This window comes from Dama dama, chromosome 1, assembly GCF_033118175.1.
Source record: "Dama dama isolate Ldn47 chromosome 1, ASM3311817v1, whole genome shotgun sequence".
NCBI lineage: Eukaryota > Metazoa > Chordata > Mammalia > Artiodactyla > Cervidae > Dama > Dama dama.
Window position 1 is genome coordinate 17,408,375 of NC_083681.1, and position 13,796 is coordinate 17,422,170.

Sequence of the window (13,796 nt, forward strand, 5' to 3'; positions counted from 1 at the left end):
GGTGAATGAAAGTTGTGTAATCACAAGACTAGGAAAAAGAATTTTTTTAAATTTGAGGGGAAAGCTGTAAGTAAATTGGGCTTCCCTGGTGGGTCAGCAATAAAGAATGCACCTGCAATGCAGGAGATGCAGGAGACACTATCTGAAAAACCCAAATATCCAAAAAGTAGAGTAATAAATGCAAAAAAAAAATTAGTACAAACATATACAGATTTTTTGGAGAAGGAAATGGCAACCCACTCCAGTACTCTTGCCTGGAAAATCCCATGGACAGAGGAGCCTGGTAGGCTATAGTCCATGGGGTTGCAAACAGTCAGACACGACTGAGTGACTCCACTTATACAGATTTTTAATGTAATTATTCAGTTATATTTTAATGAATAGGAATGATATGTTAAAAAGGGGTAAAATATATACCATACAATGTGAAATAAACATGTGAAATAAAACATGCATAGGAAAAAAGAATAAAACTGTATCAGCATGTTATCAGTGGTTAGTTCTAGAAACGAAATACAGATGGGTTTTTTTTTTCCTTTATTTTCCAGTTTTTCTATATGGTATATGTATTACTTTTGACAATTGTGGGGGAAAGGAAGGTTAGGTTTTTTTTTTTTTTTCTGCTTTTTAACTCTTTTTAGCCCAGTTGTATTATATTGAGTATTTGTAAAACCTCTCACCCCACTCCTGTTTTCAAGATCACTTCATAAATTTCCCACTTCCTTACTTTTTAGTGGACAAATTCTAGAGAAGTGATGAGCTCTACCAAGGCTAGCATTAAAATGGTTGTCTCTGAGTCAGAGGCTTTTCATCTCTGCCATTCATTTACTAACTTTTACCTTCACCTGGATATTCTTTTTAATGGATGACCATAATTATACTACAGTGAAAGGTTAACATTTATAATGTTTACCTTGAGGACTCAATAAAATGTCTTTGTTTCTTATCATATTTAGCATGTTTAATAAAATAAGCTGAATTAGACATCCAATGTATTCCAACTGTGACAACTAAAAATAAATATAATATTTTCCTTCATTGTTTTCAGGTGCTTAGCAAACTTTACCAATAGTCTTTCATTGCTTTGAATTAATTTACAGATAGGAACTAATACCGATAATAGGAATTACAGGCTAATATATGCTTTTTGTACACATCTAAGCTGTGAAATAAGCTTGGGTTTCTTCTGTGACATCAGGAGATAGAAGTTTCTTCTCAATGGAAAAGTTGTTCATCTTATCCTAGAGTAAAGAAATAAGTGGACAAATAAGCAAGTTTATTCTTTGGGGGAAACATTCTTTAGTCCCAACCCCATTTTAATCTAAAATTGATTTAATGTCCTCAGTAGTGATTCATTGGGCAGAGCAGCATGTAAAAGCATGTAAATCACCCAAGTGATTCAGGTAACTGGAGAAACCCCAGTCTTCTAGACCCTCCTCACTCAGAGCATAGTGTCTGGACTGGCACCAGCATCATCACCTGGGTGCTGGTTAGAAATGCAAAACCTCAGATCCTACCCTAGACTGACTATATCAGAAACTGCTTTTTAATAACATACCCATGTAACTGACATGCACATTAAAGCCTGAGAAGAGCTGGGCTAGATAACTTTATTATTATTGCTTTGTTGTTCAGTTACATGCCACAGAATAAAAAGGAAATGATAAAAGTAAATAATTCAATCTTATTGGTATAATGAAAGCAGGAGATACTTCACAGTCTCTAACTAAAGTGGTTTTTAAAATTTTTTTAAATTATAAAAGCATGATAACACATTCACAGGAGATTTGGAAAATACAAAGTTACATCTAGTCCCACTGTATATTACAATTATTTTATTATTTTTTATTGGAGAATAATTGCTTTATAATATTGTGTTGATTTCTGCCATACATCAACATGGATCAGTGCTTTTCAGGTTTACTATCGCCTTCTACTTTTCTGTCTATCCATTCTATTAATTTTTGAGAGTTTGATATTGAAACTCCAACCAAAAACTTCAACTTAAAAAAATAAAGATTTTTAGCTGGAGTTTCAATGTCAAACTCTCAAAAATTAATAGAATGGATAGACAGAAAAGTAGAAGGCGATAGTAAACCTGAAAAGCACTATGAACCAATTCAACATAACTAAGATTTATACAATTTTCACACAACAGCAGGATACAAATTCTATTCAAGTTCCCATGGACTGTAAACTATAAGACACTGGAACATATCCAGGGACATAAAACAAGGTGCAAAAATTTCATGGTCTAAAGGTATTGAAATCATACAGAGTCTGTTCTCTTATAACTGAGGCATTATGTTAGAAATCAATATCAAAAGATATTTGAAAATAGCCCACATATTTTCAAGTGCAATGTGACATTTTCCAAGAGAGACATTTGACTTAGTCATTGAAAGCCTCAATAAAGCTAAAAGACTGAAAAAACACAGATTGCAGAGAAGAAAGCACTTAAACGAGAACTTGATATCAAAGATATTTTTAAAATCCCATATATTTGGAAATTAAATGTCCACTTTTAAATGATGGGTGTATTGAAGAAGCCATAACAAGAAAAATTAGAAAATAATTGTAAGAGAATAAAAATGAAAATAATTTATCAGAATTTGTTGTATGCAGCTGAAGTTGCTCAATGCAACTAAATACAATGTGGAATCTTGAATAGGTATGAAAACAAATAATGGAAACTAGCATAAAATTTTGTGAAATTTGAACAAATCTGTACTTTAGTTAATGATACTGTATCACGTGTTAATTTCCTGTTTTACTTTTCTTTTCTTTTTTTACAGCTTAGTATTTCTTTATATCCTCAGAATTGGTTTAAAAGTTTCAAGCTTCAAAAAATTGTTTTAAATTATTAAGATAATAAGCTGTCTAGACTTTTTCGCAGTAATACTAGATGCCAGAATAAATGGAACTATATCAAAGTTTTGAGTGAACATAAATTAGAAATCTAGCATTCTATTCATACTTAGTTAAAGAAGTGGAACCAAAATGTCATAAATTTTTTAGCTAGGCAAATATTCCTAAGTTTCCTAAACTATAAATATTATGTCAGATCTGAAGGTGGCTGGCAGTGAGGGGCAGCAGGATTGCTCTTGAACTGGCTTTTCTGGGTCTGGCATCTGAGAGAGAGTTTCTGACAGAGTACATTAAGAGTGGTACTGTGAGGCTGCCAGGGCTAACGCCATGACAGGCAGCCTAGATTAGGAGTAGGCCTGGTTTTCCGGGGTAACATGATTATCAGGCCACCTGGAGCCAGCCAATCAACATGCGCCTAGTAAGAAAAAGGGAACCTATCAGGGGAAAGCTGAAAAGCCTGCGAATGCCCAAGTTTGAAAAAAAGCCCGTGAAGGTTTGGGCCAATAAGATTGCTTTGCAAACATGTAACCAATCTGCTTAAGCCAGCTACCAACTGCTTATGCACACCCTATAAATTTGGGTAACAGCTTGGGCTCAGCGCTCTCTGGCCCTGCACCACTGTGTTGGTTGCGGCAGAAGCCCTGGCTCGAGTCAGTAATAAACTTCCCTTTTTGCGAGTTGCATTGTCTTGGAAGCCTTCTCTCTTCCCGCTCGGGGATTCAGACATCGGGCAAAACAGTACTCCTTTCAGATACTCTCTTGAGATCTCCTAGGGGCAGGTCCGGATATCTGGGAACTGAGTGTTGGGGCAGAGAACTGCTCACGGAACAGCAGAGCCGGGTTCAGAGTCATCTTCTAGCTCCTATTTAGGTTGAACTTCAGTTCGGTCAAGTGCTTAGGGTAGCACCTTGCACAAATTCCAGGTCAAGTTGGTGGAGCAGGACAATCCCGACTCACCTCCTCCCAGGGACACACCAAAACTACAACATCATAAAGAACAGCTGTCTCTCAGGACTGACCTGAAGACTAGCACAACAGACTTTCTACAACCAAGGCTATAAGGAAAAGGCCACGATGAGAAAGGCAGGAGGTGCAGAGTCCTGGTCCATGAGAACCAAACCTTGGTTCTTCTCCTGTGAGGCAACCCACAACCCCAAGAGACATCACAACCACAGAGATACCCCCTGAGGAGCCAGGGGGCCATCATGCTCCCCAGCATCCGGACCTGCATGGGGAAGCTGAGTCCCCAAAAGAGCTGGTTCTGAAAACCAGCAGGGCTTACACCTGGGGGAGTGGGGCTGTGGGGACGAGGATGGGGGGGTTGCCCTGGGAAACAGCAGAGACACCACTCTTAAAGGGCTCAACGCAGAAACTCACTCACTCCAAACCCAGCGCAGAGGCAGCAGCTTGAAAAGCTCCTGGGCCATACAAGACGGGGAGTCCTTGACTCATTTTGGGGCCCAGAGGGGGAGGGGTCCAGTGGAACTTCCTCTGGGGGCGGAAGTGCCCGCAGATTTTCGTTCATTTTCACTTTCTTCTCATGTAGCTGGCCTGGTGCTAGTGAGCCCCGTCTCTATCAGTCTCCAGCAGCACACACAGCAACTGCTGTCCACCCATCACAGGAGGGCACACGCAGCCTACACAGGGGATACCCCGGGGGCACCTGGCTGGTTGACCAGGGGAGATTGTACTGCTGGGCCCCATAGGACACCTCCTACATAAGACCACCCTTTCAAGACTGGGCGATGAAGCTGATATACTCAAACAGAGTTCAGGAGTCAGTCAGTTCAGTTGTCGGACTCTTTGCGACCCCATGAACTGAAGCCCATCAGGCTTCCCTGTCCATCACCAACTCCCTGAGCCTGTTCAAAGTCATGTCCACTGAGTCGGTGATGCCATCCAAACATCTCATCCTCTGTCGACCCCTGCTCCTCTCACTTTGAATCTTGCCCAGCATCAGGGTCTTTTCTAACGAGTCAGACCTTCCCATCAGGTGGCCAAAGTATTAGAGTTTCAGTTTCAGCATCAGTCCTTCTAATGAATATTCAGGACTGATTTCCTTTAAGATGGACTGGTTGGATCTCCTTGCAGTCCAAGGGACTCTCAAGAGTCTTCTCCAACACCACAGTTCAAAAGCATCAATTCTTCAGTGCCCAGTTTTCCTTTTAGTCCAACTCTCACATCCATACATGACTACTGGAAAAACCATAGCTTTGACTATATGGACTTTTGTTGGCAAAGTAATGTCTCTGCTTTTTAATATGCTATCTAGGTTGGTCATAACTTTCCTTCCAAGGAGCAAGTGTCTTTTAATTTCATGGCTGCAGTCACCATCTGCAGTGATTTTGGAGCCCAAAAATAAAAGTCTGTCACTGTTTCCATTGTTTCCCCATCTATTTGCCATGAAGTGATGGGACCAGATGCCATGATCTTAGTTTTTTGAATGATGAGTTTTAAGCCAACTTTTTCACTCTCCTCTTTCACTAACATCAAGAGGCTCTTTAGTTCTTCTTCACTTTCTGACATAAGGGTGGTGTCATCTGCGTATTTGTGGTTATTGACATTTCTCCCAGCAATCTTAATTCCAGCTTGTGCTTCATCCAGCCCAGCATTTTGCATGACGTACTCTGCATATAAGTTAAATAAGCTGGGTGAAAATATACAGCCTTCACATACTCCTTACCCAATTTGGAACCAGTCCGTTTTTCCATGTCCAGTTAGAAACAGAATCAGGCAAAATTAAAACAACAGAAAAAAAAAAAAAAAACTAAACGAAGAGGAGATAAAGTTTATCAGATAAAGATTTCAAAGTAACAATTATAAGATGCTTATCAGACTCAGTAGAAAACTGGACGAATTCAGGGAGAGAATCAACAAAAGGCTCAAAGAATTGTAAGCCTCTTTCACCAAAGGGCTAGAAGATATAAAAAAAGAAAGATTCCACAATTTTGAATTCATTAACTGAAATAAAAAATATACTAGTAGGAACCAGCAGGAGATCAGAGAATGCAAAAAAAAAAAAAAAACCCAAAAAACAGACAAGTGATTTGGAAGACAAGGATAGTAGAAGTCACTCAATCAGAATAGTAAAAAGGAAAGAGAATAAAACAAAAGAAATAAGAAGAGGGCTCATGAGGGGTCCCAGCTCCTCTGGCAGCAGTAGACAGGCAGCCCAGCTTCTGGATTTCTCTCAGCACCCCCAGCGTGCGCCCACCCCGCCACCAGCATGTCCGAGAAGAAGGGCACCTCTGCATAGAGGACAGTAAAAGAGGACCCCAAGAGGAGATCCGGGAGGTTGTCATCTAAACCTGCTCCTCCAAAAGTGGAAACAAAGCCAAAAAAGGCAGTGGGAAAGGATAAATCTTCAGACAGAAAAGTGCAAACAAAACAGAAAAGGGGAGCAAAAGCAAAACAGGCAGAAGTGACCAACCCAGAGACTGGAGGTTTGCCTGCGTAAAATGGAGAAACTGAAAAGGAGGGGAGCCCAGACTCTGAGGAAGCAGGAAAGAAAGAAGCTATGTGTGGTTAACATCACACACCAGGTCCTATTGGTGGTCCCAGTCTACCTTCTCGTTCAATCCAGATGCATTATTATTATTATTATTATTTATTATTAGTTAGTTTCTTTAGTGGTTCTAGTAGTATTTTTAAGAAGGAGGGAATCCCACTTCATTCATTTTTAAACTGTAAGGCTTTTTTTTTTTTTAATTGGAGTATAGTTGATTTACACTGTTGTGTTAGTTTCACGTGTATAGCAAAGTGAATCAGTTATACACATACATATATCCACTCTTTTTTAGAGTCTTTTCCTATATAGGCCATTACAGAGTATTGAGTAGAGTTCCCTGTGCTATACAGTAGGTCCTTATTTGTCATCTATTTTATATATAGTATGTGTCTTTGTCAACCCCAATATGTTCCCACCTTCCCCCCGGTAACCGTATGTTTGTTTTCTACATCTGTGACTCTATTTCTGTTTTGTAAATAAGTTTATTTGTACCATTTTTTAAAGATTCCACATATAAGTGATATCATATGGTATTTGTCTTGCTCTGTCTGACATTACTCAGTATAACAATCTCTAGGCCCATCCATGTTGCTGTTGTAAACAATTTGCTGGTTGTTTTCTTTTTTTTTTTTTGGTACAATCAGAAATAGTGGAATATTGAATATGGGAAATTTTGATTGTGTTAGGTGTCAGCTTAATATTCCATAGATGAGGTTAGCTTTTATATCCTATAACTCAAAGACTACCAAATGACAATTTGGAGTCTGTTGTGCGTTTAATGTCTTGAACACTTTTTTTTTTTTTTTTTTTTTGGCTGTGCCGCATGGCATGCAGGATCTTAGTTCCCCGAGCAGGGATCAAACCCATGCCCCTGCATTGGGAGCATAGAGTCTTAATTACTGGACCACCAGGGAAGTCTCACTGAACACTTTACTTCTCTTCCCATGTTGATTTTGGGTAGAATTGTTTCCTAAAACAAACCACTCCTTGATCTTGGCTATCCTGGTCAGAATTTTGTGCACTGTGTACCATCTTTCTTTGGTCATGGTAGTCCAATTTTCCTAGAAACTTTGTTAATGTGCTGTGAACTCATCGAAAACTTGAAAAACTTGAGTAGGTATTGTATATAATACCAGACTGTGAATTAGTGGGACTTATGATATAACAGCACATCAACATTTGAATATATTGGTGCCTGTATCCTGTTAAGGAAAATTTGCCTCCACCTTTTCAGCTGGATCATGAGAAACGCTGGGCTGGAAGAAGCACACGCTGGAATCAAGATTGCTGGAAGAAATGTCAATAACCTCAGATATGCAGATGACACCACCCTTATGGCAGAGAGTGAAGAGGAACTAAAAAGCCTCTTGATGAAAGTGAAAGAGGAGAGTGAAAAAGTTGGCCTAAAGCTTAACATTCAGAAAACTAAGATCATGGCATCTGGTCCCATCACCTCATGGGAAATAGATGGGGAGACAGTGGAAACAGTGTCAGACTTTATTTTTTGGGGCTCCAAAATCACTGCAGATGGTGACTGCAGCCATGAAATTAAAAGATGCTTACTCCTTGGAAGGAAAGTTATGACCAACCTAGACAGCATATTAAAAAACAGAGACATTACTTTGCCAACAAAGGTCCGTCTAGTCAAGGCTATGGTTTTTCCAGTGGTCATGTATGGATGTGAGAGTTGGACTGTGAAGAAAGCTGAGCACCGAAAAATTGATGCTTTTGAACTGTGGTGCTGGAGAAGACTCTTGAGCGTCCCTTGGACTGCAAGGAGATCCAACCAGTCCATCCTAAAGGAGATCAGTCCTGGGTGTTCATTGGAAGGACTGATGCTGAGGCTGAAACTCCAGTACTTTGGCCACCTCATGTGAAGAGTTGACTCATTGGAAAAGACCCTGATGCTGGGAGGGATTGGGGGCAGGACGAGAAGGGGACGACAGAGGATGAGATGGCTTGGTGGCATCACTGGCTCGATGGGCATGAGTTTGGGTAGACTCTGGGAGTTGGTGATGGACAGGGAGGCCTGGCGTGCTGCGATTCATGGGGTCACAAAGAGTCGGACACAACTGAGAGACTGAACTGAACTGAACTTTCAGCTGGAAAGTCACTGGAATAAACTGTTCAGAAAGAATCACAATTACATGATTTCTTGGTATATATATTAAGAATTGTGTACAAATTGAAATGTCTGTGTCCTGATCCTCAAAACAACCAGTAAAATCTCAGTTATGAAAGAAAAGAAGACAAAAGTGAGGATAGTAAAGGGACCACTGAGAGAACATCAAGGGGAGGAACATTCACATAAAAGAGGTCCCAGAACAAGAAAGAGAAAGGGACAGAAAACCTATTTGAAGAGATAATGGCTGAAAGCATCCCTAATCTGGCAAAGGAACCAGGCAACCAAGTCCAGGAAGCACTGAGTCCCAAACAAGACATACGCAAAGAGACCGTCATGAAAACACATAATTAAAACCTCAAACTATCCCACAGGCCTCATGGCCAAAAAAACCAAAAAACAGAATATAAACAAGAGAAGTGGGTTTCCTGGTGGTTCAGTGGTGAAGAATCCACCTGCCAATGCAGGAAACATGGGTTTGATCCCTGGTCCAGGAAGGGATCCCTGATCCCTTAGTTGCCGCGAAGCAACTAAGCGTGTGGGCCACAGCTCCTGAGCCCGAGAGCCACAACTACTGAAGCCCGTGAGCCCTGGAAACCATGCTTTGCAACAAGGGAGGCCACTGCAATGAGAGGCCCGAGCACTGCAACAAGAGAGTGGCCCCTACTCTCCGCAGCTAGAGAAACGGCAATGAAGACTCAGCACAGCCCCCCCAAAAAAATCATGATAGAGGGTTACCCTTTTTGCTTTTGGGATGCTGATAAGATTCTGACTCCTGTTCTAAGTGCTGGTTACTCAGATGTGCTCAGTTTGTGAAAACTGAGCTGGACACCTACAATATGTGAACTTATCTGTATGTATATTATGCTTCACTTTTTAGGTCCCTCCTCTAGTGTCTTTCCCCTCCCTAGAGACAACTCTGTAACCAGTTTCTTAGGTCCTTCTTGAGCTATTTTAAGCATATAAAAGTTTATATCTTTTAAAATATATATATTATAATATACATATTATATATTATTTATATGTATGTGAGTGTGTGTGTAAGTTGCTCAGTTGTGTCCAACTCTTTGAGACCCCATGGGCCCTCTCTTTGAGACCCCACCAGGCTCCTCTGTCCATGGAATTCTCCAGGCAAGAATACCGGAGTGGGTTGCCATGCCCTTCTCCAGGGGATTTTCCCAATCCAGGGATCAAACGTAGGTCTTCTGCATTACAGGCAGAAACCTTACTATTTGAGCTACCCGGGAAGTTCCATTTATATACATATGTATACAGAAGCTTTTCTACTACATTTGATAAATGCTTGAGAAAGAACAACAACAACAAAAAGAGACAAATTGGAAAACATAAACTAAATGAAAGCACTGAATTGAAATATAAAGAGTACTACAAACTAGATAAAAGTAAAAGATCATCATAGAGTCCAGTTGTTTTTAAACACGGCTGCTCATTAGAATCGTATCTGCAGTTTCGGAGAAAAAACCAGTACCTGGGCATGTGTATTTTTCCAAAAATTCCAAGATAATTCTAATGTGCTTTTGGATTTTAAAAAGTGATTACAGGTTTTTTTTTTTTTAATTAAATGGTAGTTTTAGTGATATAGAATTCTATTATTTTCTGTTGACCAATCATGATACAATGGTATTAAAATGAATAATAGTTCCATAATCACAGTAGTAAAAGATGTTTATCAGTTTTCACAATCAACAGCCAGAAAAAAAATTAAAGATAATTTCAATTGCAAGCCATAATGGAAACATGATTAATCTAACAATTTAACATAATTATGTACAATTTGGGGAGTTAAGTAGAGTGACGTTGTAGGTGGACGTGCATACATGCACACATTTTCATCCACTCAGCCAGTCTGACTTTCGGTTGGTGCATCTAATTCACTTACACTTAAGGTAATTTTCGGTATGTATGATCCTATTACTATTCATTGCTTTTGGTTGTTTTTTTTTTTTTTTTAGGTCTTTTTCTTCTCTTGTGTTTCCTGCTTAGAGAAGTTCCTTTAGCATTTGTTGTAAAGCTGGTTTGGTGGTGCTGAATTCTCTTAACTTTTGCTTGTCTGGAAAGCTTTTGGTTTCTCCATCAAATCTGAACAGGAGTCTTGCTGGGTTCAGTATTCTTGTCTAACTTAAGTGTTTTAGAGTTTAGAACTACAATTGATTCTAGAACTGAAAAGGATTCTAATTTTAAATGACGTGTGTTAAATGTTGGAGGAGTCCCAGCTACAGTGATCACTGTACTATAGATAGTGATTCTTAGCTATCAGTTATCAACAGATTCTTATGGATTCATCAACTATGATTTGTATAGCAGATAGAAGCATTTTAGATGGCAAAATGCAGCTGGTAACTTACAGAGTTGAAGCTGAAACATTCAAGAATAACAGTTACTGTAACATGATCACTGTAAGAGCTTGACACTGGGCTGGAGATAGAGGGCTGAGGGCCGCTAGGAAGGTAGTGTGGATGAGTATCAGTGAGTGGGAGCTGTGAACAAGTTTCTCCTAAACTGTATGAGTGAAAGTATTGTCATTATAGTCAAAATCAAACATATGTTTTTTATTATATGCCCTTAATTGATAAGTCAGGGAATCTGTTGCACTTCTAGGTCTTAAGCTGAAGGTAACTTGTTCTTCAAACCAGTCTTATAATATGACCTTTAGAAAATCACCTTTAAAATAAATTGCTTTCTGAGTTTTATTGGAATGTTGGATTTACTCTCTAGAGCTGGGACCTGACTAACTGGGTGGAAAGTTGAAATAAACCATCCCCACTGGGCAAGTGTCCCAGACTTCGGTTGAATAACCATTACTTTAGGACACTCACATCTTTGTGGATTTTGCATTCAGTTGCCTCCCAGGTTCCTAACCCTGCATTCCTATGGCCCTGGCATTTGAGCCTGTTTAACTGCTACTATTCCACCTTTGGTGTCCAATGTGTGAATTTCTCTGCCATGGTTTCACAGAGGCTGAAGCATAGTGTTGAAAGTTAGATAGACATGGGCTTGTAGTTCTGGCCTCACTACCCTCTAGACATAGGAAGTTGGGTAATGCAAAAGTCTCCAAGCCTCAGTTTTCTCACCTGGAAAATGGAGACTAAAGCCCTCATCTTGTGTGACGCTGCAGATTACATAACTATAAAACACCCACTGCCATGCCTGGCACACGGTAAATGGTGGTTACGACTATGTTATTATTATTAAACCTAGGTCTCCATTACTGGTTCCTTTTTGCTACGTGAATTCCTTAGGTAACAAGTTTTTGTTTATCTTTTCACCTTGTGTGTCAGTCTTTAGTGGTTGTATTTTCCTCCTCCTGGATCCGTATTCCAGAGGCTGCCTCCCCGGGAGCCCCTTCTTTTGTGGCAGTCGGGCTGAGCCCTCACCTGCCTCCAGGCCCGGTGGACAGCCCAGATTCTATGCACTGCTGGCTCAAAGGGCTGGTGGTGTCTAGACACTGCTTCTCGCTAGCTGACTGACTTGGGTAAATTATTTAAAGCTTTCTAGGCCTCAGTTTCCTCATCTGTGAAATGAACTGTACCTGCTTCATGTGATTGCTGTGAAGAGTTAATAGATAATTACATGAAAAGGGTCTAGAATAAGAAGCGCTCCATGGCACTTGCCAGTATGATTCACATTTAGGTAAAGAGTACCCAAGCTTGGCACTTACCCACTTCTCTCTTCTCGGCCCAGGGTTCCCTCTCAATGTAGAGCTGTTTTCAGGACCTAACTGCATGTCCCTCCACTATCTGGACACTGCTTATGTCCCCATCTGAGAATCCCTGCCTTCTCCACATCCTGCCACAAATATTGCTGGCAGACGCTGGCGGGGAGAGTGAGGAATGAGTAATACTTTTTCCCCAAACATACTGTCTGTGAAGAACAGTGTCCTGGAACCAGCCTGTTGGCCTCCTACCTAAATAAGGTAAAACTCAGGGAACTGAGCAAAGCAGTTACCTTATTCTTCCTGAATTTCCTCATCTCTCTTTCCTCATTGCCACTAGTAAACACAGATCATCCATCTGCAAGAAAAGGACAGTGCAAGATTCCTACCCACTGAGCCTGTGGGCTGCAAAGTGTACCATGGATAAAAAGAGTCAGGGGTGTAACTCAGGAGTGTGAACTCCTATTGTATTCATGGGGTAAAATTCCCTGAACTGTAACTGTTCAAGTTCCACAATGAGGCAACGTATTGAACTGCTAAACTACAAGTAACCTGGGAGAAGCAAATCGAAAGAAGATTGGATTTTGACTGAGAACTATAAATAAAATACATCACTGGCTTATAAAGTGCTCAGCACTAGTGGTCAAGAACCTGCCTGCCAATGCAGGAGTCATCAGACGCAGGTTTCATCCCTGGGTTGGAAAAAGATCCCCTGGAGGAGGGAATGGCAACCCACCCCAGTATTCTTGCCTGGAGAACCCTGTGGACAGAGGAGCCTGGTGGACTACGGTCCATAGGGTTGCAAAGAGTAGGACATAACGGAAGTGACTTAGCATAGCAGAGCAATAGCACCCTCCACACTAGGCTTGGAAATCAAGTATGAAAGAAAGAAAGTGTTAGTTGCTCAGTCCTGTCCAACTCTTTGTGATCCCATGGACTGTAGCCTGCCAGGCTTCTCTGTCCATGGAAATCTTCAGGCAAGAATAGTGGAGTGGGTTGCCATGCCCTTCTCCAGAGGATCTTTCCAACCCTGGGGTCGAACTCAGATCTCCCACACTGCAGACAGATTCTTTACCAACTTTACCATTCTTTAGCCACCAGGGAGCAAGGGGAAACCAAGAGTATCAGGATCTTACTTCTCAGGCCTCCGTGCCTTGAATAGTACTTGGCTTGTGGCAGTAAACTGTTCCTGCTCGGCAGTCCTGGCTTCAAGCCTCCCACAGGGAGGTTCCTTTTAATGCTCCAAATCCCTTCCAGGGCCACTGTCAATATTTTCAAAAGCAAGATAATGATTATTAGTTTCTACTCTTTTTAGCACGAAGTGTTTTTAAACTATTTACCTGGCGATTATTTTTCTCAGATTTGGGTGGAGACTTATTTGACTTAATTACACTACCCAAAGACTTTAGCATTTGTTTAATGTGTAATTCCAGTTCATTTGTTCAATTATTTCCTATGCAGTTAAACATCTACAGTGCTAATTTAACTTCCCCTAAAGAAAGAGATGAAAAGTCAATAAAGAAACCAACAGCAAAACACAGAGAAATTAGGAATACGTAATAGGCAATGTATGGACTTCGTCTGTCAGTCTTATCTGAATCTGATTTAACTTCTAGAAGCACAAA

At 40.5% G+C, this 13,796-nt stretch overlaps 1 protein-coding gene and 1 pseudogene across 1 annotated transcript in view; one reads left to right on the top strand and one right to left on the bottom strand.

Moving 5' to 3' along the window:
• Window positions 1-901: 901 nt before the first annotated feature.
• The window catches only part of C1H11orf97 (chromosome 1 C11orf97 homolog), a 30,583-nt gene continuing 17,688 nt past the window's right edge, over window positions 902-13,796 (bottom strand). The window contains exons 3-4 of the mRNA XM_061143998.1: window positions 13,308-13,433; window positions 902-1,241 (exon numbers count right to left, since the gene is read on the bottom strand). Coding sequence (XP_060999981.1) covers window positions 1,237-1,241; window positions 13,308-13,433 — 131 coding nt within the window. The 3' untranslated portion in view covers window positions 902-1,236. The remainder of the gene's footprint in view (window positions 1,242-13,307; window positions 13,434-13,796) is intronic.
• On the top strand, window positions 6,095-6,397 carry LOC133064477 (non-histone chromosomal protein HMG-14-like; annotated as a pseudogene).